General features: G+C 44.2%; 1 protein-coding gene across 2 annotated transcripts in view; it reads right to left on the bottom strand.

The window, feature by feature from the left end:
* Positions 1-22,149, bottom strand: part of LOC309700629 (lysine-specific demethylase 6A-like) — a 35,683-nt gene that overhangs the window by 4,013 nt on the left and 9,521 nt on the right. The window contains exons 3-23 of one of the 2 annotated variants that reach the window (XM_082524309.1): positions 16,836-16,944; positions 16,566-16,615; positions 16,006-16,064; positions 13,049-13,169; positions 12,735-12,789; positions 11,993-12,027; positions 11,096-11,189; positions 10,888-11,014; positions 9,686-9,784; positions 9,317-9,536; positions 6,737-6,874; positions 4,743-4,874; positions 4,550-4,618; positions 4,350-4,457; positions 3,424-3,828; positions 2,179-3,032; positions 1,208-1,337; positions 999-1,104; positions 698-903; positions 552-613; positions 277-351 (exon numbers count right to left, since the gene is read on the bottom strand). In XM_082524309.1, coding sequence (XP_082380435.1) covers positions 277-351; positions 552-613; positions 698-903; positions 999-1,104; positions 1,208-1,337; positions 2,179-3,032; positions 3,424-3,828; positions 4,350-4,457; positions 4,550-4,618; positions 4,743-4,874; positions 6,737-6,874; positions 9,317-9,536; positions 9,686-9,784; positions 10,888-11,014; positions 11,096-11,189; positions 11,993-12,027; positions 12,735-12,789; positions 13,049-13,169; positions 16,006-16,064; positions 16,566-16,615; positions 16,836-16,944 — 3,254 coding nt within the window. The remainder of the gene's footprint in view (positions 1-276; positions 352-551; positions 614-697; positions 904-998; positions 1,105-1,207; positions 1,338-2,178; positions 3,033-3,423; positions 3,829-4,349; positions 4,458-4,549; positions 4,619-4,742; positions 4,875-6,736; positions 6,875-9,316; positions 9,537-9,685; positions 9,785-10,887; positions 11,015-11,095; positions 11,190-11,992; positions 12,028-12,734; positions 12,790-13,048; positions 13,170-16,005; positions 16,065-16,565; positions 16,616-16,835; positions 16,945-22,149) is intronic. The other variant, XM_082524310.1, reaches the window with a different exon arrangement.

Here is a 22,149-nt window from a genome sequence, read left to right as displayed (position 1 = left end):
GTGCTTAACTCAAACTGTTTAAAGTATCGTATTAATAACAACAACAATAATAAGGCAGATGTACTGCTGCGTACGTGTCCACAGTGCCAAGTTTAACATGGTTCAGATGAGCAGTTCTCTTATTTTTGGTTGAAATTTGCTCAAATAGTTCAGACTTTAACTCAGGGACAGCAAAGAAATCAAACAGATTCTCACACAGGCAGCTCTGTTTTTTCTGGGTTACACTCTCGAGAGACAAGCTATGAAAGGCAGATGAGACTTTGAGATGAGACTCACTTCCGTTCGTCCGACACGTCGATGTTGGTTCCAAACTTGATGTATTTCAAAGGTCCCCTTCTTTTGCGGGCAGCACTTAAGACACACAGAGAATTCCCAATAAGCCACACACAGAGTACGACCATAATCACTCGCAGAAAATATGTTCAGTATGTTCTGCATTATGTTTCTGCAGAAAACCAGAGAAAAGCTGAACAAAAATCAGAGCCTGGAGATTTTGTAACAGGGCCAAAATAATTAAACCTGGGTCTTTATTAAAGAACGCTGATAGGTACCTCTCTGCTGACGCTGGCTCTGTGTCTGAGGGCTCCTTTAGTGCCTTCTTTTCATTCTCTTCCTGCAAACAAACCAAAAAAGTGTGAGTTCAGGATTATAGTCGAGCTGAATCCTTCTCTGAAGTGACAGGCAAAGTGGAACTGACCCGCAGGGACTCTTGGAAGGAGGCGGCCTGATACTGGGCGTATTTGGCGATGGTGGTTTGGGAGCGGGCGCTCTCACAGCGCCACATTTTCTTGGTGCCGGTCGGATCCCAGTTCTCATCGGCGGGCTGGGAGAGCTGAGTCCAGACCTCCACCAGGTGCTCTGGATTGGCCTCGACCAACGTCTTTGTGGAAAACAGACCCAAGTCTGCGTGAAGAAACACACCCGCACACAGATGAAGCTTCGATCATCTCTGTGACGGCAAACATACACACACACACGTTTGTAACGGAGCCATTTACCCAGTTTGAGAGCTCCAGCCAGTCCTCGAATGACAGTGACGGGGTTGGAGGGGTTTGTGCAGAACTGGTGCAGCGGGGGGAAGAAAGCATCTCTCTTGTTCTCCAGCTGGTCCAGCCACAGGAAACAGAAAGTAATTTTTTTTTTAATTCGGGCGCTAAAAACTGAAGAAATTTAAAATGTACTTATTTTGCTGATGGCTAATACTCACGTAGATGCTAGGTGTGGGAGGGTTGAGCTTGTCTTTGGGCAGGGCTGGTGAGGGTGGAGGTGGCAGGCGTGGCGGGGGGCACTTATCGAGGAGGATGCTGCTGTTGGACAGACCGTTCTTCCCCAGGTTTCTGCACATGCACAGCACACAAAACCTCCTCAGCCACAGCAGTGATGCAAACACTTCTCTCAAATTCCTTCTCAGCAATATCAGTGGTATCATTAGAACCTTGCAAGGTGTGATGGCACATTTTAATACAAAAAATGTAAACTAAAAAAAACAAAAAACAAAACCTCAAACCATTTATTTCCACTTGATGGAAGGTCTGTAATCACATGAAGGGCTCCGTTTAACTGAATAATATCTGCATGGCAACAAGACTGCCCAGTAGCCTTCTTCGGTGTTGTTGACAGTTACATAATAATTTGCTGTTAGTACTGCAGTTACACTGTAATTCCACAGGGAGGAGACATGCTCAAAACAACCCACACAGCCCGGCCATCCTGCTCTCATTCTGCACAGGCAGCAAATAAAAAAATGGTCTTAAACTTTGCTACGACTTTGGAGAACATTCCAGACATGTTCCAAACATTAGGTTACATAATTGAAAACCCTTAAACGCTACATTTCAGCACTAAATTAGCTGAGTGAGGCACACGCATTTTCTCTCATTTACACGGGAGCAGCTGCACATTTCCATTAGTACCTCAAACACACTTAACTCAGTGCTGTTCTTGCCAGAACATACTCAGCTCTAAGTCACTCTCAGTTTGTAAGATGCCAGAAAACTGGTGTTTTGCTAATGCACTTAAAGCCCCTGTCGCAGCCTGACTGCGTGTTCTTTGTGCATGCGCCAAAAAACAACAACAACAACGCCAATGCGATCGTTCCTGACGAGAGGAAAGAAGCGTGCTGTCTGAGTGCATCCGCAAGACTCCATAATGTGAAAGAAAAACAATGAGGCTTCTCACCTGCAGGCCTTCAGCACGTCTGTGGAGCTGGGGTAGATGGATATTGAAGACGACGATGACGACGACGAGGAGCTGTGTCCGTGCGGAGGCGTAGCTTTGAGACTGGTGACGGCAGGCGGCTCAGCCTTCAGCGGGCTCTGGGAGTCCTCGGAAATACCTCCTTTGCTGTTGCCGTTGACGGCGGGTGCAGTGGCTGCGGTGCCAGCAGGACTGTGGCCACATGCCTGGGTGTGCTCTGAGGATTTGGGTGAAGGTGTGGCGGTGGATATGGCAGAGATGGGCGAGGAGGCAGCTGAGCTACCCTGTGCGTGGGGGGTGGAGGGCAGGACGGCCGGGTGGATGTTGTTGATTTTCTTGTGGGGATCCGAGGTGGTGGATGCCGCAGGCGCAGTCCCTTCTGACGGCCCCTCGCTCTCCTCTGGACCCTTCCCCCCTGCCAGCAGGGCAGATAGCCTAGGATTGTCTGCGCTAAGGCTCGGCTTGTCGCCGCCTTCTACCACTTTGCCGCCATCCGAGTGGATGTGATTGGCTAGGCCGTCCCCCTGCGCTGCTTTGCCATCAGCTGATGGCAGCGGCGACGGTGTCTTGACCACAGAGTTGCCGTTGCCGAGGGACGCGGCTGTGGCGTTGCCATCTTTGGTAGCGGACACACTGGGTCCTGCTCCACCTGAGGTAGAGGAGTGGGGGAGGGAGGGCGGGGATGGGAGGTGGTTATGAGGCCGCGGCGACGGGGCATTAGTGGAATGTCCAACCTGATTGTTGGGGTGCGCGAGGGTGGTGGAGTTGGGGGTCTCGGGGTGAGAGAGGGTCCCCTCACTGCTGGAGCCATGTGGAACAGACCCCTTCTGAAGCCCCTGAAGGAAAAAGAGCACAGCTGTTAGGAAGTGCACTCGTAGGCAGTAACCATGGACACGTGTGGCTGTAATTATGATGTGTAAGCTGGGCTTTTATACAGGCTCTGTGTCAGAGCCAGAAATGTGCCCATGTGGATGCACAGTCACATGTGTATAAAATAATAATAGAAAACAGACGTAGAAAAAATGAATTCAATAAAAATACAAATTAAAATGAATAAAAATGTAAGTAATGTCAATGGTTTCTGACAGCTTTTATGAACGTAGCTCTGTGGATTAAATCACGCTTTTATCTATTACTTAACACGGCAGCTGAGAGCAGAGCAGGCACCGTCACCAGCGCTGGAATAAAAAACAAAAGAGAACAAAGCCCATCAGTGAGGCGTCTCACCTGAGAGGAGTTTAGGTGCAGGGCCTGGCGCGGCATGGCGTCCTGTGTTTGCGTGTTTGTGCAGGTGTGAGGTAGCAGTGCTGCACCGCCGCTGCCGGCAGGTTGCAGGTAAGGCACGTCTCCGTTGGGTCCTGTGGGCGCGGGCCCTGGCTGATTATTATTACTACTACTACTACTATTACTACTACTGTTACTACTGTCACCCGCGGGGAGCGGGTCCAAGTGTCCGTGCGGCGCGGAGCCCACGGGCCCGTTGGCCAGTGGCTGAGGCGGACACGGTGGCCGGTGGGGTCCCAGGTGGGGCCGCATGGGGTGCAGGCTGGGGTTGGGGGAGGGGAGGGAGTTGGTAGTGGGGCCGTTGGGGAGAGATGGGCGCACCTGACCTCCTGAGGCGCTCTGTCTCATCTGTGAAAGAAAAATAAAACAATACTTTGAAACTGTCAATCATAATCGCCGGCGAGTGATTTATCACATCTGAAAAACCAGACGGGTGAGCTGAGACAAACATGGAAGCAGCCAGGAGAAAACAAAAACAAACAAAAACATTCACCTCTGAGTGTTGAAACCTTCCACCACTGATGCGTGGTTTGGCACAAGATGCGACGGGTTAATGCCTCAACATGCCACAGCTCACCGTTAGAGTGATTTAAGAATAATGCTGTGGGGCTGGAGATCAGGCAGTGTTTACCCACTCTGGATTAGCGAGTTTATTTACTCTGCCATCACAGTTTAAAGCCTTTAACTACCGTGTTTATAGAAGCACCAGAGTCAGTGCTGATCTAAACCCAAAACATTCACCCGACCCTCGCTGTGAATTTCTCACGTTTATTCTGCAGCGTTCTTGTAAACTAATAGGATAAATTCAAGACAAAAAGGGAAAAGCGATGCTGTTCATCACTTTGAATATGCTAGAAGTTGTTCAATACCTGGTGCTGGTGCTGCTGCATTATGGCGAGCTGAGCCTCCAGCTGCTCCAACATCTGGAGCTGCGGCGGCTTCAAGTTGGCCCGATTACTCCGTAACTGTTCCAACATCTGAAGACAGACAGAAAGAGTGAGAACCATGTGACACCTAAAAATAATGATGACCTTTTTTTTTAAGATAAATAGATGAAAATGTTGCTAACCTGTAATTTCTGTGGTGAGAGGTACCAGTTGGGGACTGGCTGTGCTGGATTACTGGCCCATGAATCACCCTGAGGTGAAAAAACAAAAAGAAGCTGTATTAAGGTGAATGAAACTGGAATTACCGCCTCTGCCACCCCAGTTCAGTTCTGAGTAAACTCTGCTTACTACGAGGGAAACAACTGCCATATTTACCTTGGCAGGACCGGAGGCTTTCCTCCTCTTGGCTGGGCAGGACTGGTCGTCCGCTTGGCCAAGCGAGCCCACGTGAGGAGGCAGAGACTGACCCGAGCCCCCGCCCTCTGCACTGTGATTGGGCTTACAAGCCTGTGGGGAGGGGGATAATGGAGGGAGAGGCGCAGGCAAAAGGGAAACAAATCAAAGGAGAAGAGAAAAAAAAGATATATAAATGGATGGGTAAAACAAAGAGGATTGGAGCAGAGCCAGACGAAAAGAAAGTCATGAAAGAAGATGGTGGAAAAAGAAAAAAAGTTAAGGGTACGTGAGGAACAGGAAGAACAGGAAGAGGGAAAGAGGTGGTTATGGAGACATGGAGATGGGGATTGTGGAAAGAGAGAAACAAGGGAGAGCAATAATGTGATTCTGCGTTAAAGCTTCAATGACAGAAAGCAAAAAAACAAAACAAAACAAAAAAAACAAAACATTCCTGTGTGTCTAAAGGCGTTGCGTCAAATCACAGCAACACCCTCCAGGTTATCTTTCCTGTTTAAAGGAAAGCTGGGAAAACACGTACAGAGGCTACAACCAAACAGCATCTACAGCGCTCCAACTGTCCTCATGGGAAAGACTTAGTATGTTCCCAAGTTTGGCGAGACATTGCAAGGCAGTAGCAGCTGTTTAGGGACACAGTGGCATAACTCGACCTTGGAAGCCAAAGGTTACAAAGCATTCACACACTGACAGCCTTTAATATTAGTTTGGAGAAAGCTCATGAGCCAGATGTGACTGTACGGCCTGCGGAACAAGCCATCGTTTTAGCGTGCTGCGTTAAAAACAAAGCCAGATGACAAAAACGCAGCTTCGGTTTATTATTAATATCATTATCATCACTATTACTGAGTGTCAGGCTATAAAGTCACACCTGACCCAATGAAATCGGCTCATCTGAAGAATTTCGAACAAATTCATTCGCGCTCGAGTCGAGTGTCGCCACGTCGGCTGCTAAGAGATCAACACATTCCGACAACGACGACCACACGCAAACACGGACATAGCAGAGCTACGGCTATCTACTGCATGACCGACGTGTTTAAATGAAGTGGAGGTGAAACACTGCAAGGTGCCTAGGTCAGCTAATGAAGAGGGAAGGGGAGGAAAGGGAGGCGGGTGGGGAGGAGGAAGACGAACAGAGCCAATAGGAAGCCTGGGGACAGTCTACGGCAGCACGACCTCACCGATCACACCGAGGCAGGGTGAAGAAAAGCCCCCACCAGGGAAAAAACAAAACAAAAAAAGAGAACGCATCAAACAAAAAAGAAAGAGGCAAAGTGTGTGTGAGAAGTAGAAACACAGCCACTTTACTTTTAATTAGAGCCCTTTAATCTGATCATGATGAGGGAGGGGGGGTGGAGGAGACTAGGGGTGGGGTGTAATCCCGAATACCAGGTTAGATTTAGGAAAAAAAGGATTAAAAGAAGAAATCGAAAAGGAAAAATAATGAGAAAAAAAATCATTTATCGGATTTTTTCGGTTTTTGAATCAAACTGAGTGTGATGGGTGAAGCCATGTGACTGCTGGAGGCCAAAAAAAACAAAGAAAAGAAAAAAGAAAAAAAGGAGAAGGGAGTGCAGCGGATGGATAGCACTTGGCTCGGTTTTGCTGTGAAGCGGCCGTGACCCCGTGAGCTTCTAGCAGTAGCCAATTGCGATAAGCTGCGACAAAAGAAGACTCGGAATGCAGTCGAGGTCTCCAATCGTGAGGGCAGCAGAGAAATAAAGGCATTTTTATTTTGAGGGGTCGCCTTGTTATTGAGCTCAAGCGTTACCCATCGTTATGTACGACAGTGCATGCGTGTGTGCTGCCCTGCGGGTGTGTGCGTGTGTGTTTCGAGAGCCTAAGTGTCTGAGTTTGGACTCAGAGGAAGGGAGGGGAGGTAGGAGGCGGGGGGAGGCAAGAAGAGGGGAGGAAGGAGGAGTGGGTGGGGTAAGTTGCTCTATCTGGTCTCTCACCTGCTGTGGTGCACTGCTCAGGCCTCCCTGCCTGGAGGTTAGCTCAGCTGGGATTGGCAGACTCCATGCCTCCTCAATAAGAGGGAGCATTTTACTTTTACTCTGTAGGCTACTGAGCTGGGGGTTACTCAACTGAGCCTAGGGGAATGGAGAACGACGTGAAAAAAATAAAAATAAAAAAAATAATAAAATACAAGGCTTTTTCTTTTTTTTTTGAAAACGATGACCTCAAAACAAAGAAATGATTAGCAATGGTAAGTTGGCAGAGGTTAAAAATAAATAAATAAATAAAACAACAAGTGAAGCCAAGTTGAGAATCTGACAGTGATTATGCCAACTTGCACTGGTCTGGCTAACTCAACCCTACAGTCATGTCATTAACAACATGAGGAGGTACATTCAGCAACAGTGATCCCAAACACAGTCACAGTGTCCATTAAAACAAGCCAGTGGAGCTTGTCTTAATGCCATGAAATTATGCTATAGTAAACTGGGTGGTAATGTAACATTCCTTCATGCATATGTAAAGGAAAAAATGACAGCATAGATGAATAAATTAACGCATGAGATGTGGGGTCGCCCAGGTTTTAAATCTGCGGGAGGGCTGAGGGCCACTTCGCTCAGCTAACATCAGCTGCCGTTAGCGCCAATCGTTCTCGAAATCCGTAAAAAGGAGACCTAATTATTTCTCAAAGGGTGTAGCAGGTTTATTCTTTGACCTCCGAAGTCTCTGTTGTGCTTGTCTAATCGCATCCCTTAGGAATGATTTCATTTAAACCTCAAAGGGATGGTAAAGAACAGCAAAAGGCAGAGAAGAAGATTAAGGTACTGGAGAAGAGCCCTTTAGAAACCACATGCGTTGCTATCCAAGTGCAAGGGAGTTTTAGGATTAGGAAGGTTCAGAAAAAGGGAGAGGCTACTAATGCTAAAGGGAGCCTACTACGAAGCCTGCACTGGTATCATTTTGTGTCTGTGGCGTTCACTGCACTGTTTTCTGCCCGTTATCTGCATGAGCCACGCCAAACAACTCCGGTGAACCCCAGAGCAGCTCCAACAAATTAAAGCAAACTTCAATCAGGGATAAAGTAGGTTACACGTCTTTTGATTGGTTGAAAAAAAACATAAAGCCCAATGATGCTTATTCACAGAGCACTTACAATTACAGGAAAAAGATTCTCCTCATTTCCACATAAATACCTTAAAAGTGAAAACATTCAACTTGGACATCCATTCATTTCTCGATACAGATGATCCAGTATTGCATATCTGTGAGGAGGGAAACACTGAGCCTTAGCTCTTAACAGCCTGTGAGCCACTTTTACAGCAATAACTGCAGCTAACGGTTTCGCCTTTTGATCAGTCTGGCTTAGCTTGGAGGAAATTTAAACTATTTCATTAAAAAGAATGTAATCAAGATGCTGGTGAGCTTCCTCAGGCCCTTCTACAGCATTTCTATTTGACTTTGCATAAGACAGGAAGACAAACCCAGCCTCAGGAGGTCACAAGCCGGCCCCAAGCTTGGATAAATGGGATGGATGTGTCAGGAAGAACAAGCCATCTTGGCCGATATACATCACAACAGAATCAAATCATGATACTACCACCGCCGTGCTTCACACTGTCTTATGCACCGTTTCCCTTTCTTTGACCAAAACAATTTATTTTAGTCTCCTATGTCCACAAAACATTGTTCCAGCAGCTGTCTGGCTCACCCATGTGATCATCAGTAAACTGCATATGGGTAGCAGTATGCTTTATGGAGAGCGGTGGCTTTCTCCTTGTAGGCCAGCCATTAATATTACTGTTAATCAGCGCTCTGCTGTTAGTGGACTCAGGAACATGAGCCAATATGGGAGGCTCAACCTGTTTAGAAGTTAGTCTGGGAACATAATTCAGGTTGCACAGGAACCACACTATGAAGTATAGAGGATAATTCTTCTTTACTGGCAACAGCAGTCTGACTGCAGATCAGTCGAATCTAAACTCTTCTCAGATGGTTATGTAATCTCCTCTGGCCTGCTGAACATCCACAGCTCTTTTTGCAAGGTTCTCAGAAAACTTGGTTCCTCGTGCAACAGTTGTCTTCCTCAAAGACGTGTTGTAAAGATCAGATTCCTGTTTTGAAAATAAAATCAGGCCACCCCACCTCACCTGACTGCCACCTCACTGACTGAAATCACGAGGTTACTTGACACCCTCCCCTCACAGATATGCAAACTGGGATGTGCTTATCTGCTTTAAAGGCATTGTGTGAAAATCAAATCATATTTATGTCACAATGCAGAAACACAGATTTGACCCTAAAATGTAAAAACGCTAACTTTATCCTGCAATTGTAAGAAGGAAATCGCAACCAGCAGTTTCAGTAAGCGTTCTCATCTCAACATGCTACAATTAAAGCTACTCGACTGCCTAACCTGGGGAAAAACCGTTTATGAAAACCTCACTGTTGCTGTTAGACAAATATCTTTGCACTTCTGTTAAATTTTCTTCAAACAAAATAATCCAGCTGACGCCATATACCCATCCAAACAGCCTTTGCATGGTTGGTTCTTCTATGATATCCTCCTCACCACCCACCTGCAGGCATTTGATGCGGTGGGTTAGCGCAACAGTGTTGGTGCAGCCCTTGCTGCGAGTGGCATTGATGTAGCACTTGATGGCGTCGTGCGGCTGGTTGCAGGACTCGTACAGCGTGCCCAGGTCCATCCAGGCAGCGGCGTGGCTGTGGTCCAGCTGCACGGCGCAGATGTACGCCTGCAGAGCGTCCATGGGCTGGTTCTGCTGCTGGTACAACACCCTGAGGACAGGGGCAGAGGGGGGAAGAGGGAGGGGAGGATGACGATAGAAGGGGGAAGAAAAATTATAATGATGATGCAGAAAAAAATGGTTTTAAATATTTTTCTTTGTGAAAACAAGTAATAGATTACTTTTAAATACAAAAGTTACCCTATTGAGCACCAGGTGTCTGCATTGGCCTCTGATTTGTCTATGGATTGCCGATAAGACATGAAGGCATCCTGGACTTTCCCAATACTGGAGTAGCACCTGTGGAAAGACAAAGGCTGTCACGATATGGAAATAATATTCCAAAAATACATTCCTCTTTACAAATTCCACCCTTTGACATGCTTAAAGGGTAACACCAGCTGACACCTGGTGTTACCAGATCCATAACAGAACAAATACTTTCAATCAACTAGACAATGGCAATAGAGAAGGCTCACCCACAGAGTCATTAAGGAAATTAAAACATGAGGAGGATCGGAAAATGAAGCCCTCTGTGTAAAGTGGTGGTGGCAATTTCTGATTCTCCTCACCTCCATTACTAATCTGCTTTCGGCCAAAAAGTGACAACCAATACACAAAATGATGCGCCAAAAGAATGTACCTCCCTGATCAACCACCAAAGAGAACACAGTGCTGATATTGCCAAGCTATGGATTTAAATTTCACCTTCAATAAACCTTTTACAACACAGCCCAAATTCCCATGCTTTTTCTTAAGCCTTGATTTTATTCCACTGAGGACACTGACAGCTGAAAACCCAATTCTTAAGTAGCTACTCCTGTTCTAGTCCTGACGTTCGCTTCAAGTCTGCTGCCCGGGGTGCATGCATAGATGCTGAACTGGAATCTAAATTCTCAGTGGAGTAGTGTGTGGTCACCAACAAACAAACAAAACAAAAAGAGAAAAATAAAAGAAGTGGAAAGACGGAAGCTCTTCAGTCTGCGAGGGGGGAGCCAATTAGATTAAAAGTAGCTTAAAAGGAGAGTAAAGTGAGCTAGAACTGCTTGTTTCAGACAGAGTATGAACAAGGAGCCCAAAGTTAATGGGGGTTATTTTTAACTGCTAATCATGCAAAGCCACTCTAATGAAGTTGAAAAATAAAAATATGGAGCTGGAAATACATGCCTAGGAGCAGCTAGCCAGCAGCATTAGCCACTAATGCATAGACCTAATAGCTAATCAGAAAGGAATTGGGGCTTGTCCAGCTCAGCTGTCCAGGACACACAAACAGCCCACACACTGCTTTTAGAGCCTCACAATCCATTATTTTATTGCTTTATTTCAGGAAAGCAGAGGTAAGGAGCACACTAGTATCAAACGCTACAATCCTCTGTAGGCTGTTTTTCCAGTGTGCAGCATACCTGCCAAGGAAGTACCAGGACTGTCCAGAGTTAGGGTCGGCCTCCAGAGACTTCTGCAGACACTGGATGGCATAGCTGTCCCTGCTTCCTCTGTCCCCGAGCTGCTCCACCGTGTGATGCATCCAGCCTGGGAATATATCCAATTACCCAACTGTGTGTTTGTTTTTAAGAAATATCAAAACTATGATATATCCTTAGAAAACCTTACCTAACTGCTGCAGGGTAGTGGCCTTCACCTGCGCAGGAAGATCCTCTGTCTGCAGAAGGCTCTCGTAAGCCTCCTTGGAAGCCCGGTATTTCTTCTGGATATGGGAAAAGGATAAGAGGAAATGTATCAAGGATTAAAAAAGTAAAAAAAAAAAACACAAAACAAAAACCAACAATAGTGTAGACCTATAGCTTTTAGTTTATAGTTATAGTTTTTTTTTATAGTTGCTATTTTGGCCGTCTTTCCATCTCTGTTAACCTGCAGCAGGAGACAGGAATGTAGTAATCATGCTGACTGCACTTCCCACCCTTCTTAATTTAGCCGGGGGTCTTTCACTGCAGCGGCGTGTTCTGACACAGCACAATTAAAAAAAATAAAATACAATAAAATAAATAATTCAAAAAAAAAAAAAAAAAAAAAAGATAAACGCATCCCTGAGCTGCCGAGAGCTACTGTACCTCGCCAATGAAACCCACATAAAGACAGAGAGAGGGAGACCACCAGCATACAAAAGAGGGGGAGACAGACTTTCTTGTTTCCGTGGCAACCCTGTCGATCGGCCGAGAGTAATCTCCTATCCCCTCCCGCGCGCCACCCACTCAAGCACCCTGCTCCGTCCTCAATTTGTCAGCACGTAGTTCAAATTTAAAAAGAAAAAGAAAAGAGAAAATAGGAAACAGGGCAATCCCCGGCATTCAGACGCCCTGCTATTTTTTTACACCGCTAAGTCAAAGCTATTCGCCTCGCTGTTCCACATTCAATCGACATGCAGCACTTACACCCCCCCCTCCTTCTCAATTACTCAGCATAGATGGGGGGGTGGGGGCAAATCTAGTCTTGTACCCTTGAGAGCAAGCAGAGCTCAAGTGCAGGTCGAATCAAGCATCAAACACTTACCTGAATCTCATACAGATGAGCAATGTGGAACTGAACTACAAAAAAAAAAAGAGAGAGAGAGAGACAAGAACACAAGCGTGTTAGAGGTTACTCAACATTTCAAGAAAAACTGAGTCCCTCCTCAGTGTGTTTCCAAAAGTCTTTGGAAAGTAGTGCTGAGCTGTCAATAAAAAAGAGGTGTCAGAAACCCGAGGCTGGCCCAGTCTACATGAACAGAGCAGGTAGGTAAGCTGTGCTCCTGGCAGCACCTTCCTTTGTCTGGATCGCTGCAGTGTCTGATCTAAGCTGCCTGAGTGACTCTCAGCAGATGGAGAGGGAGAGAGAGAGTGGAGAGGAGGGAGAGAGAGAGCACGAACAAGCGAGAGAAAGAGAGAGGGAGGGGGGTGGGGAGTAAGATGGGGGCTGCCCTTGCTACGTATGTGAGCGAGTTAGAAAAGCAGTGAGGGGGGACACAAAGAAGCAAAGGCAAACAGCGGGAGCCTGGGCAAAAATGGATATTGCTATCACCAAGGTAACAGGTAGCACGGCGGGCGAGATGAGATGGGAGCAGCATATCAAATAATTCCAGTGCTCTAAGTAGACTGAAGCGAAACCACCGGTCTAACGCTGCGTACAGAAGGATGGTGAAAGGAGAAAAGATGGAGGGGAGAGCTGAAAGAATAAAAAGTAATGATGCATATTCACAAAAGCGGTTAGATACAATTAATAACATAACACTCAAATAAATAGAAAAGGTGCTTACTTTCAGCTTTGGACAAAGTGCAGGGGTTGGAGTCAATCAAAGCCAGCTGAAAATGCTGTAAGAGAGAAATGAGTAGACAGAATCAATCACTTATTCACTCTTATATTTGTCACTAGCTGCCAGCTTATTCAGGCACTGAATGGGAGCTCCCATCCTTTTTGTGTCGTGCTCTGCTCGCTCGTTTCACGCTTCAAGGTCAGCTTGAAGTGTGAAACCGCTGCTGTTGACAAAATCCACCTTTGCTTTTGTTCGCTTCATCGCCGGTTCTCGGGATTCGTTCAAGAGTGATGCGCGACTCTTTAAGCTGCACGTACCTTTAGGCTTGACTCGTAGTCTGTGTTGACCTTGAACATGAGACCTAGGCGCAGGTGGATCTCCTTAGCCCGGGAGAACCCCGGGTCAATGTACAGCACCTCCTGGAATGCTTTGATCGCCCTGTGGGAGAATTAAAAGGAAGCGGTGGTGGGCGGGGAGGGGGAGAAAAAAGAGAAGGGTGATTAATAGAAACATTTAGATTCAGAGAAAAACTCGAGGTATTAGCAAAAGCTGATCTCCGACAGCAGCTGCTTGTTCCAGTCATGCTGCCGGCGTGCCATCTTCTACTCAACACTAAAGATGCTTCTTCCCTGGAAACTGAGAACGCACCCTGTTTGTTACACACAATAAAAAGTTTAAGCAATCTAAGCTTTTATTTAACGCTTTTTGAGGGTTTCTATCTAGCTCCAAACTGACCGGAAATGTGTTAAATGACATTTCATGATCAACAAATTCATTAGTCATTTCTATGCGAATAGTATGTCAGCTTGCGACCTAAATGACACATTACTTCCTGTGTGGACACCCTTTAAGCCGCCACAATACCCGCCACATTGGTCGTTTCGTGCGCCGCAGGTTACATCATCACACATTCACCACTTCCACAGTGCGTCTTTGTCTCATCTCCTGGTTCTGTCAGAGGTTTCTTCCTGTTTATAGGGAGTTTTTCCTTCCCACTGTCACCAAGTGCTTGCTCATGGGGGTCACCTGAGTGTTCAGATTCTCTCTCTACTATTGTGGGCTCTCTACCTTACAATATAAAGCACCCTGAGTCCTCTTCAATAAGCAGTAAAGACCGTTTCAAATAGAAAACCGACCAAAGACTGAAGATTTCTTACAACAGACCATACTACTCCCTTCACAGAACCGCCCAAAGTGGCTGTAAACAGAGCAGATGCAGATCTGTGCAAGAAGACCATTATCTCTGAGTTAGCTCTCCAGCTCTCAACTGGCCGCTTCATTCAATGGCACCAGTGAGAGTCAGATAATGATGATTTGTGATGGTAAATAAATTCAAATGGTAGATAAACGTGCATTAGATGTACCACTGGAAACAACAAAAGAAGCAAGTGGTAAAAATGTCCTGACATCTGAAAAATGTCTCTGAAAACAATCACGTGTTGAAAACAACGCCTCAGTGGAATTTGCCTGCAGCTGGTAACAGCTGGATTTGCTGATGTCTGCATCTCGAAGAATCTAATTTAGCTGATTCTTATTGGCAACTCAGCCAGAACAGAGTCTCTCTTGCTGGCCGTGGCGTTGCTATGGAAACAAGATAGGACAGCTCACCATCAAAGGCAGATTTTCAGCTGGTAAACATATACAGACTACAACTGAGCTGTGTAATCACAGAGGCACGCTTCTTTGGATAACTCCCTTGAATCGTTGTGCTCACCGTTGTTGCTGTTTGAAAGTGCCATCTTCTGAGGCATGCAACTTCTGTCTTGCATCAGTAGAGCACACCAATATTTTTAATTTTAATATTTGAAATTGCTCAAATACTTGACACTGATCATAGGTGTGCTGCTGCCAAAGACTTCACGGATTTGGTGTGGGTTTAATAAATGAGCAGTCGGTGGATTGGATCACTTTTGAGCAGTATTTGTAGCCTGCTTGTAGACAGAGTATTACTAAGTGACCAATCACATATGGGCATTCTTCGGCTTCATGCAGGTCAACAGTCCATGTGGAGAACAAAGGAGGGATTTATTTCCTGAGATACATCTTAAAAGCAGTGGCTGCTGTCTGGTGATGTTGTTTTATGATGCCGTTATCATGAGGTGGTTATCGGCTTCCTCTGTTAAGCGAGGCTGTCTGCTATAGGCTCTGTGTGCGCTCATGTAAAAAGGCACGTTCCACGCATCACATGACTATTCACTCAGAAAACCCAGACTTTAAGCTCAACCCAGCTTGTCAACCCGTTAACCTGGCTTCGTGGTACACCCCTCAAATGTCCTAAAACACTTACAAATTGTCCACAGAGGCTGAGTTAGCAGAGTAGCTGATAGATTCACAAATTGGTGCAAACCATTCTTTATCTAAATCCAGCTAACAAGCATATCCATAATCTAGGCATGAAAATGGCATTGTCTGTCTCATCTAACGGGTCCCTGAACGGCCCACATGCGGGCAATGGGAAATTAGGATTCAAATGTAAATAAGTTTACATCAGGCACCAAACACACTTTGATAAACTCCCCAACAGAGAATGGATTACTGGTTTTTGCGATTTATCCTCAAAATCACAAAAACTTTGTTGCTTTTATTTTGATGGTGACTATTTTGGTTTACATATGTACTTATGTGCAAATGAACGCAGCTTGACCGATATCTACTGCACTCTGAAGCTGCTGCCTGAATCTAGTGTTAACAAGTTCAGCTCACTATAAAACAAAGATGGAAAACACCCCTCTTTTTTTATTTGCACTAATAAAAACTGCTGCCCGCAAGCTACAATCACCTGTGAAACCTCGTTTAGTTCTTCATTTTCTTTTTGCTTTTTTTTAATAAATATGATTATTGCAAATTGCCTTGAAATATTTTGACATAATTTTGAGGTTATATCACCCACAATAGCAAACAACAAAACCTACCATCAAGGTAACTACTGTATCTTATCAGCCTACTAGTCCAATAAGCCACATGAAATCTGTTTTTAAAAAGTGTAAAAAAAATTTTAAAGGCAAACATTAAGAAACAACAGTATTTTTTCTTGTTTAGCTGATATCCATCCACTTATGCTCAGCATAATGTAGTGTGACATTGTAACATTTTCCCCATCTACCACCATTCTGCCACAGCCCGATGTGATTTTCTCTTTAATCCAGAACAGCCCCAGAAGAGATTCACAGTGCATTTATTACATAAATAATAATGATCTCAGCAGACTCTCCCTGTGTCTATCCAAATGAAGAAATAATATTCATAATAATGAAAAAAAGAAGTTGCCACTCACCACTGAAAGGCATTATAGTGGAAGTAGACCATTCCAAGGCCATACAGAAAGGCGGCATTCTGGGAGTAAAGACAGAAAGGTGAGCAATTATTTAGCTACCAAACAATGCAGTGTTTTGGTTTTTTTTTTAACTATAGCAAATCAACCTACCAAATTACAGCAACCCAAAAGGTACTAAACTTATGTGAAGATTTGCTAATGTGCTACTAAAATGGACAGAATAAATCAGACGTCAGTGGGGTGAAAAAAGAAACTGGTGGCTAACTGATTATATAACACTGCAGCACCTGATAGAATTTGATAAAAAAGAACAAAAACAAAAAACAAAACTAGAATTTAGGCTCACCGCCAAGTGTCAACTTTGCAGGAAACAGTGAAAATGACTGACATGAAACCTGAAACCGCATCTTACGCCAACATCTAACCCAGCTGAGACCAAACGTGCTTCCGGTATATGTGTGGGAAATGTGTGTGTGTGTGTGTGTTAGAGTGAGAGTGAAAGAAGGTGAGAATATCACAAACAATAAGGGAAAGTGAACGTGTAGGCCTGCGTGTCTTACCTTCCAGTAGTCTGACTGTAAACTGTAGTACCTCTGGTATGCTGATAATGCTGTAAGGAGATGCAAACAAAGATTTACGAGAGGAAATGACCAAGCAGCAAGCTGTAGAGGTTTGTTCTTAGAGGAACAATAACTACTGTGCTTAAAAATGTGAAACGTACTCAAAAGGCATGACAGCTGAAATAGAAATCATTTATTCGACCAAAACAGTGGCAGGAAAAAAACAAAGAGCGTATAACCCACTTGAGTGCAGGTGAAGAGATGACTCACCTTTCGGATAATCCTCCAAGAGGAGGTTGAAGTGGCCCAGCTGGCAGAATAACTCAGGGTCCACTTTGCCCTCTGCCTTAAGGATGAGTGAATCGTAGCACCGAACAGCCTGGAGGGAATACAAAAATAACACCGGCTCAATTCTGTGTGTCGCATGCAAACATCCACATCCGCAAAGAAAAGAAGCGTGGTGTAAGAACTTTACAAAGTCACAGCATGGCTGACGTCAGCTTCCAAAATCTCTTCTGCAGATAAATATCATGTTAGGATTTCAGCTTGCTGCAGAAGAAAGCTTTTGCAGTATATCTCGTAGAGATCTCTCCGGCCTGTGGGAGTACAGAGGCCACCGACTCTGAGCTCCGCATCTGCCGGAGGTCTTTAGCCCTTACATTTACTGCATATGTACATTAGGGCTGGAAACCAGATAAAATGATAACAATCAGGCATGGTCAATATAAAGTCAATAGAACTAAGTCCATCCTTGTTTTGGCAGACATCTGGAAAGGCCAATGGCAATAAGAACAGCGCTGAACCGAGCCGAGCCAATCATGCTTTTGGAATAGAATAAAGCCACGTCAGGATAGGCTGGCAGCTAATGTTTGGGTTGCTGATGCCGTACACACCAGAATGTTAGGAGTGTGAGTGAGAAAAAGACCAAATAACAATGGACAATGCTAATGACAACCCGAGCAACAGTATTACTGTACACATCAAACAAGACTTTGCAGTCCTGGACACCAAATACTGATATTTTATTAAATAAATGAAAACACTTTGGGAATGCTATGAACAAGAGAGCTAATCTCATGCACCTAAGTCAGCTGACCAAACTTGCATTAAATCAGTTCAACCCAAAAAACAAACAAATCATCCAACACTGGACACACTTAGCTTGTCAACTGTAGCTCGTAATTTAGAGCAAGCTAACGGCTCGATCACACGAGTAAAAACAGAAGCCTCCTTACATCTACATAAAAAAAAAACAAAAAAAAAAAAACAACCCAAAAACACAACTGCTCCTTTCGATGTGAAGGAGCAGCGGCTCTACTCTGAGCCGCTCTCGGATGGCTGAACTCCTCACCCCATCTCTGAGGGTGAGGAGTTCAGACTCAGGTTCAGACCCCTATGAGTGAAAGATCCAGGGAACAGTTCACCCTGCCTGGGACAGGGTTACCAGGGGCCTGCCCTGGAGCCAGGCCTGGGAAGGGTGCCCGAGGGCGGCCAGGCACAGCCTGAAAAAGGGACATGGGCACATCCTCCTGCAGGCCCACTACCCACAGGAGGCGCCGTAGGGGTCGGGTGCAATGTGTTCCGGGCGGTGACCAGGAACAGAAGGCCCTGGCGGACTGATCCCCAGCAACCAAGAGTAGTCATCATATCGCAAAATGTAAAAATGACAACTTCATCATATCGCAGGGTGTCTAGTAATTCTAACTTCTAGTTTTATCTACATTATTTATTTGGAACTGACCAAAGAATTCAGTTTTTCATTTAGTTTGTGTTCTTCTATAACACCTGAAGCTTCTGACTGGTCAGAATTAAAAATTAAATCAAATATTTTAACCAAAAATTAAATTACAACTTTGCATCTCAGGAGAAAACAGGGACCTTAAAAACTGGCATAAATAATGACTCGATTTATATCATCATAGACATCAACTGACATGAAAAGAATTAGATTAGATAAGATTAGAAAGATAAGATGATAACAAACATTCATGTTTTATTTTATGCATCTGTTAAAACACTTGACTCCAGGTACACGACGCCCAGCTTGAAACAATTCACGCAAGTCAAGCTGCCCGAGAGTCACAGAATTTACAGAAAATGTTAAAATTTTGTGATATATATATATACTGTTATCGGGACGATAGATGTCTTATATCGGGATATGAGATTTTGGTCATATCGCACAGCCCTATTATTAATACACTACTGGAAAACTGAAAGCAAATTAGTAAAGCAGCTCCAGCAGCAAATGATTCAACACTGTGTTTGGAGTTGACTGACCGCAAAAGTTTCACAAAATAAAAGATTTATCAGCCACTTCTGTGAAATTAAATAAATAAATTTTAAAAATTCTCCACCTATCTGCCCACGCTGTACCCATGGAGGTAATTATAACAATTTATGCACTGATATTGTGTCAGAAACGGGCTATTCGCTGTTATTGCTCTCCAGTTATCCATCCGTTTAACTGTGACCATGAAGGAAGTCCGAGCCATGAAAAAAAATCAAGCACATGTTGTCCATTTCCCCTGCTGCACCAGGGCAAACAAACACAACCCGTGACCTCGCCTTGCACATCGTTTCTTTGGTGCCACACTGAGATCGCATCAAAGATGGCCCAGCTGGTGCTCGACACCGAGCGTGGCAGCCGTTCTGCCACTCCGAGCTGAGGAGAGCCAGCTGCTCAAGTAAGAGAAACTAAGATTGCACTTCCAAGCACATGCAGAAGGAGGGAATGTTTTATCTCTCGTCTTTGTGGACAGGCCAGTTCAACCACAGCTATTAAATGGAGAAATAACTACCAAACACACTGAAAAAGGACCTCTGTTTGCCTTTGTTGGGTAGCGCTGCCATTTCCAAGAAGCAGTTATGTAATCAAAAGCTTTTATTTTACACGGTTATCATTGTGATGAAAGACCGAAGGAGAAAATGCAGCAGCAAACACCATTAGGGAAAGAAAAACAGAGCAAAATGTGAAGAGTGACAACAGCCGAGGACAGATTTACAGCAATAATACTTGAGCACGTTTGGCTACGTCTGAAGACTTCTTATTTTTGTAGTTTAAATGTAAGCATGAGGTTTTCTAAATCTCAGCCTTGCAGATAAATTACTTGCTGTCTTTTCTTCAAAATGAGGAGATGTCATCAGAACTCATATTAGCAATTCCTTTGAAAACCAAAATTCTGAAAATGCATCAGGACTTGTTCTTGTCAGTACTGTAAGCAGTCCGGGGAGTGCACATACTGAAGCTACAAGTCTTCCAGAAGCATACACATACAAGTGCGAGTCTACCCTTATATACTGAAGAAAGATGCCCACAAGCAGAGGAAAAAAATAAAAATGGAAGATGGACACTAGTGCAGCTGTTCCAATTGCATCGCCACAACTTATTGACAAGAAAAACATTAAGAGTCTGGTGGTAAGTGATTCGCAAAAGGCATTATGCGAACAACGCTATCGTGCTTTCCAGACCAGGGAGGAAAAACTTCCAATTAACTAGAAGCACCTATGGGAGAATGATGAGCTGGTCATCAGTCAGGGCCAAGAATGCTGGAAATCTGCCGATTGCAGTTCCTGGCTGGTCAGTTGGCTTGATCTTGCTCAAGAACAAGACCAACTAAGTCTTGGGTTTGGGTAATAATTCTCCAAGCTTTCTGAAGCTCTATCAAAATTTTTCCATTGAGTTTTTCATTCATTTTTCAGATGCCTAACTCAAGAGATTAGCCAGTGTTTTGTCTACACATAACTTTGTAAAGAACCAATATTACATTTCATCTTTATGCACTTTGTTTCTAGCAAATTGTTCCAAAAACATCACTTGTTCAGCTTCCTTTGACTCTAAGAAAAATGCCAAAGATAACAGTTTGACAAACATAAAGCTGAGTTTTTTTGTTTGTTTTGAGCTATAAAACAAATACTTCACATATCTTATCATGATCTTCAGTGTGTCCTTAAAAACGTTGAGAAAACCAGACAAGTGACAGCCAAAAGAAGAAGTGACAGGCCTAAAAATCTATTTACAGCAGATTAACAGTATCTGAAAGTCATGTCCTTAAGAAACAGGAAAAACATCCAGGAAAGACCTGACACAAGACCTGAGAGTTGCATCTAGCCCTTTAGTAGATCATCTACTGTTCACTCAATCCTAATCACAAGTGGTCTCAGTGGAAGGAAGGGAAACAGGGAGAAAAAGAAAGTACGCCAAATTACACAACAACTGGACTGAATATCAGTGGCAACGGGTCTCATGGAGCGACGAACCCAAATTTGACATTTTTCAGCATGACTTGATCCGAAACACGCTGCCAATGCATTAAAAGCATACCAGGACAGAAAAGCACACAGTGAACACTATCAATCATGGACTGGCCTCCCCAGAGTCTGAACCGCAACATCCAAAGACGACCTTTGAATGTCCTTCAAGGAGCTTGGAGAACTGTTCCTAAAGACTGCTTAAAGAACTACAAGAAAAACTGCGTAAGAGAGTTCAGACTGTGTTGAAGAATAAAAGTGGTCACACCAAATATTGACTTTCAAGTTTGTTAGAATTGTACAAACTTATTTACTGTATTTCTATGCATGTTTGCTTAAAGAGGAGTGGCAGAAGTCTCACGGTGTGGTGGTTAGCACTGTTACCTTCCAGCAACCTCAAATCCAACCTGGGATCTTTTTGTAGTCTATGTGTTCTGTCCAGCTACTGTGGCTCACTCCTACAGTCTTAACAACATGCGTGGAGCTAGACAAATTAGTCATTCTAAAATTGCCTGTAAATGCCAGTGGTTACCATCTCTATGTGTTGGCCTTGCAACAGATTAGCAATCTTGTCTAGGGTGTTTTCTGCCTTTTGCCCTATAACAGCCTCCCCACAACCCTCAATTGGATAAGATGAAGATAATGGACGGAAATACTGAATATCAAATATTTGCACAATAGATTGAAACGTGGATATTCATTTTCTTCCATTTTACAATTGATACCAAACTGCTACAAAAAAACTCAAAAATAAAACGATAGAAGCAAAAAAAAACATTGCTCATCTCAATTGGACTTCTGTACCAGAAATGTACGGTCAACATTTGTGTTGTTGCTGTGGGACAAAATTTAAATGTATAAATGTGTGGGTGAAAAAGTAGAGGAAAATCTCAAGTGAATAAGTAGAGAAACAGAAAATGCAAGTGCTGCGATGCACGTTTATTGCAGGCCAAAGTTAAGGAAGTAAAACCTAATCATACTTTGTAACACGATCATCTGATTTGGGATCACTGAAGGCAAGACTTTCAAAAAAGGCTGACTGTTGGAGCATGAATGGCAGGAGGGTTCAGCTGCCGTCATACATCGGATCGTTTTTCTACACAGCAGCTAGAGTCACATCTGCATTTTGATCATAAATAAGTGAGTAAACATGGTTTAAAATTGTTTTTAACAGTGGACACCCGATGAACTTGATCCTTGAGCTCTAGGGTGATATGTGAGGAAAAACAAAACAACAGAAAAACATGTCAATCTCAGAGAATCTCTGACGACATTTATAACCACTCATCACAGAGATCAATGCACATTTCAGAGTTCAGTTCTTCAGAAATGA

The sequence above is a fragment of the Aulonocara stuartgranti genome (genome assembly GCF_965226115.1).
Source record: "Aulonocara stuartgranti genome assembly, chromosome: 23".
NCBI classification, from domain to species: domain Eukaryota; kingdom Metazoa; phylum Chordata; class Actinopteri; order Cichliformes; family Cichlidae; genus Aulonocara; species Aulonocara stuartgranti.
This window is presented reverse-complemented; position numbering and strand designations above follow the sequence as displayed.